This window comes from Protobothrops mucrosquamatus, unplaced genomic scaffold (assembly GCF_001527695.2).
Source record: "Protobothrops mucrosquamatus isolate PMUCROS unplaced genomic scaffold, P.Mucros_1.0 scaffold_137, whole genome shotgun sequence".
NCBI classification, from domain to species: domain Eukaryota; kingdom Metazoa; phylum Chordata; class Lepidosauria; order Squamata; family Viperidae; genus Protobothrops; species Protobothrops mucrosquamatus.
Window position 1 is genome coordinate 93,678 of NW_015386213.1, and position 4,824 is coordinate 98,501.

The following is a 4,824-nucleotide window of genomic DNA, read 5'->3' on the forward strand; positions in this document are numbered from 1 at the left end:
AAATGCCCCCCTGGTCACGGCCGACAAATGGTCTTCCAGTGTCAGCCGCGGATCCAGGAGGACACCCAAGTTGCGAGCCCTCTCTGAGGGGGCCAAAGTTTCGCCCCCTATAGACAGCGATGGAATCAGCTGGCTATGCCGGGGCGCCGGCAACCACAGCCACTCGGTCTTGGAAGGGTTGAGTCTGAGTCTGAGTCTGAGTCTGAGTCTGAGTCTGAGTCTGAGTCTGTCAATGTCTCTGAAGAAAGGAGAGATCCCATCAGCTTTGAAAGAGTCTCTGATCTGTCCATTCCTCGACAGACCCAACATTGATATAAAATTGGTTTCTATCTCATTAAAGCAAGATAAAGCAGCTATTTGGAAGCCTGATTCCAGATTATTGCCAATTGTATTTCTCTTTCCAAAGAGAGCAGCTCCTCTACTTCAGGCTCCTTCTAGACTCAGTGGTCCTGTTCAGATGAAAATTAGGTCAGGAGGACCTTTACCCAGCTTCAGCTGGTGTGCCAATTATGGCCTTACCTGGAAGATGATGTCCTGAGGATAGTTTTTCATGCTCTTGTCATATTGTAACTGGACTATTATAATTTACTCTACATGATGTTTTTCTTTAAGACCACCCACAAATTGTAATATTTAATTATAATAAAATGCAATAACATTCCACTATAATGACCTTCAAGACCCTTGTAGCATTTAAATTTTTTGGGAAGACCTTTGGGGAATGATTATTGTGAAGCCATGGGTGTGGAAATTGGTTGTGTCATGTCATGTATTTGTGATATTATATGATATGTGTTATATGTTGTGTGCTGAATGTTATTTATTATTTGCTGTATGTTATAAGTTATATGGTAATATTACTGTGCATATCTAGAATTCTGAATTAAGATAGTAAATGCATTGAGTAAATAAATGAATATGTTAAATACTACCTTTTCAAGGTATTGATTCTTGAGCAAGCTTTTCAACTTATATGAAATCCAGAACCATATACAATACTAATTAGCTGATGATATTTTAGTTGTCTTTCACAAATAATATGCCATTAAAATATCCCATGAAGAATACCAGATTTAAAATACTGAACCTTTAGATTTCTTTCGTCTGTTTCAGTATGATATCTTTTATACTCCACCAGTTACCAACAAATTGATTCCACTTCCTGCTGCAACAAAGATATCTGTCACTGATGGACATCCAGTGGCAACAATGGGTAACATCTTTTACTTCAAGAATACCTAATTCCTATATTACTTTCTTCTCATACTCATGTGCATCCATTTTTTTAAATTAATCATATGTTTTATTCATGCATTTATTTATCATTAACATTTTATTAGTTATTTAAATACTGTGTATTCCTTATATAATGATTAAAAGAGGTATTTGATTCCCTAAAGTTTACAAAATGTGAATATAAACTGTTGCATTCTATTGAATTGTACCAAAACTGGGTAAAATTGTGAACCTCTAAACTAAAAATATCAAATGTGATATGATGTGACAGGTTGAAAGTAATAGAGACCATGATTCATGTCTGACAGAATTAGGCTTATTGTTAACCTCCTGAATGAGTAGACTTAGTAAAGTAAGAAGAAAACCACACGAAGGCATAATGTGCACTTGGAACTCTTAATCTGTTGTAAAATTTGCCTCTAATTGGGCCATCGTTGCATTGAAACCAGTTACCCAACTACAACTGAGAAGGGAATAATTGAAATCAGATTACTAGAAAAAAGTTGAATGTGTTACTAGACAAAACTTTACAATAAATCTGTGAATAATTGCATTAGATGTTTCTAATTAGCATCTACATTCCAATAGTTACTATAATCTCTTCATCAATTTTTATATTTTCAAAGACTCTACCAACCAAACCTGGTAAATCATAATTTAATAGCTCCAAAATGACCTGCTAGATTATTTTTATTTTCTTAAATAACTATCATTTACTGTTAATCTCAGTGCAGAAAAATGCTTCAGAATACAATAGCCTTGCTTAACTAGGGTAAAATGTTGCAAATAAGTAACTCAATTGATTATTCAAAAAAAATTGACTAAGAAATTCTAAAAGTTTGAGATTATGTTTTCAAGAAAGTACTAATATTTGAGAATGACTATGTTAATTCATATAAACAAAAACATTTTGAGATAGAAAGTTTTGCAGTTCACCTGATAAACATTACCCTAAAACATCAGTATTATCAGTCAGACATACATTTGTAGTCAGGATCCTCTACCCTTTACTGAATCCAACTTCACTGTAAGAGATGCGTTTTGAAAAACATGTACATCATATCACTAACATTTCAAGACAAATTTGAGGCTTGTAAACATTACAAACCTTTCATTTCATCATGAAATGCTTCAATTATTTGTGTTCCTCCCCCCCCCCCCCCAGCTTTTACCATAGCAGACAATTTTGTTCTAAGCTATCCATAACATCAGAATCTCACTTACTAAATCTGGTAATTATGTCTTTAGATATCTCATAAAACTTTGGGTGATTTTATTGTACAAAGTACATTAATAACAGCTAGCAATGTGACAGTTTCTGGAATTCAAAATCTACCGATTTGAAGCAAGGTTTCCTCGATACACGCCTAGCTAGTCCTAACTATAATATGCGGAATTATAAAATAATTAAACAATTTCCATTTTTAGAGACGGTAGATTATTTATCACTTTATATGAAAATGGAGTTAATGTTTTATAGGATTGCCTTACATGTCACAATTAAGTGGTAAAGTTGTGGTAATCAGCCTTACTACAGAAAAATAATAATATGCAAAATAGAGGAATTTCCATGATCAGTTTATAATTGATTATTTAGCTCATTTTTCACCAATCTATTCTTTTAAATTTACAACATTATATATGAAATATTCTCTTGAACTTGAATTATATGCTATTTCAAAGACCCGAATATGAGAATCAGGCTTCATTAAAATTTTATAAAATTCTGGAAAACCATTAATGAAATACAATATCAGGAGTCTTAACCTTTTGCTTATTCCAGCCTTATTCAGATTTTTGCAAATTCGTTCTTATGCAACATATTGCAAAATAAATATTTTATGCAATACATCTTAATAAATAACAACCATGATCACATTCAATAACTGAAAGCATATGACCTAGTTTTGAGAGATTGGATGTAAATATACCATTCAGTCCTAATATACTTTGTTTTTTTCAAGCTTACGCTAAAGAAAGTTTCCCTTCTAAATTATCCATATCAAAACTCAAATTTATTGAACATGGTAATAATATGTTTTTCAATTTTTCCTGAAATTTTATGTCATGTGATTAATTGTGAGTGCATTGATGTGGCCATTAATGTATTTATATGCATATACCTTTGAATCAAGTTTTCTTTAACTCATGTCCAGCAATAAAACACAAGCAAGACAATATTTAAACAAGCAAAACTTGATTAAAAAAGAAAGGGATTTATTTTTTCCATGGTGAATGAAAACAAAGTTAATATAATTAATTACAATGTCAGAGTAAGTTGTGAACTTCAAATTTTGAGAGCCAATGCAGGAAAATTTGTTTATAAATTCACACAATATAAACATGTTAGACATCAAAAGATCATTGTCCTCAGCAAACTCAGAACTTAAACAAATTAATTGTCCTTGAAATAATAATATGTAGCTCATACTAAACAATTCAAATGTCTCTTTTTAAAAATTATATTCAATACTGTTCTTTCACTTAACTGTCTTTTTCTTTCTGGAGAGTATTTTAGAAGTCAATTCCCTTACAGGTTCAAACTATGGTTATTTAAGAAGTAGTTTGAAAACATTTGATAAGATATTAATATGATCTCACCAAATGGAGAGTCCATTTACTGTCCTTTCAAGATACTGTATTAACTAATTCTCAACTGGATTTCTTTTCAGCTTCAAAAGAAATAAACCCTGTTCCATCAAAGTCTAAAGAATTCGACTATACCAAGCCAGAAGAACCAGAGAGGAAACTTGGTATAGTGATTTTAAAATATTTCTTCCTACTACTTTACAAGATAACTACTTGAATATGTCTACTGTATTCTTATACAACATGAATATGAAATCCATATTTTTGGGGTTGTTTGTTTTTTTTCCAGTTTCAACTGAGGATGATAATTATCTTCCTAAAGTCTTGACTACGCCAGAATTCCCAATTACCAAACCTGGCAATTACGTGTTCCTATATTTGATAAAATCTTGTACTTTGTGATTGTTAGTTAGATAATGCATTCTTCATGGCTATTTAGAAGCAAGTAGTTTCAAGACTGAAAAAAACTTTGACAGACATGCTTGTTGATCATATGCAGAGCTTTACTACATATAACCACGATATTGGAAGACCCCAATTATAAATATTTCTTTTTTCATGAGGTTTCACACATATATACCCATAACTTTCTCAGAATTCTTTATTCTTCAATTCACAATCCTTTCATAAGATATGATTACTATCAGATAGTCATTTCAATTATGTATCTCCCTGTCTGAATGTAGATTCATTCTACACTGGACTTCCTTTTAGTTTCTTATGAACCATGCCCAATTCCATCAAAATTTAAACAACCTGAATATATAATGCTAGAAGTACCAAATAGGAAATATGATAGCAAGGTTCTACATTTAGGCAAGAAAAACCAAATGTACAGGTATAGTATAGGGGGTACCTTGCTCAATAGTAGTAACTGTGAGAGGGACCTCGGAGTCCTAGTGGACAATCACTTAAATATGAGCCAGCAGTGTGCTGCAGCTGCCAAAAAGGCCAACACAGTGCTAGGCTGCATTAACAGAGGGATAGAATCAAGATCAC

The 4,824-nt window shown here is 32.5% G+C and overlaps 1 protein-coding gene across 1 annotated transcript in view; it reads left to right on the plus strand.

Annotated features, from left to right (window-relative positions):
• Positions 1-4,824, plus strand: part of ABI3BP (ABI family member 3 binding protein) — a 127,761-nt gene that overhangs the window by 50,745 nt on the left and 72,192 nt on the right. Inside the window, exons 19-20 of the mRNA XM_029284589.1 lie at positions 1,139-1,213; positions 3,909-3,989. Of these exons, the coding sequence (XP_029140422.1) occupies positions 1,139-1,213; positions 3,909-3,989 (156 nt within the window). The remainder of the gene's footprint in view (positions 1-1,138; positions 1,214-3,908; positions 3,990-4,824) is intronic.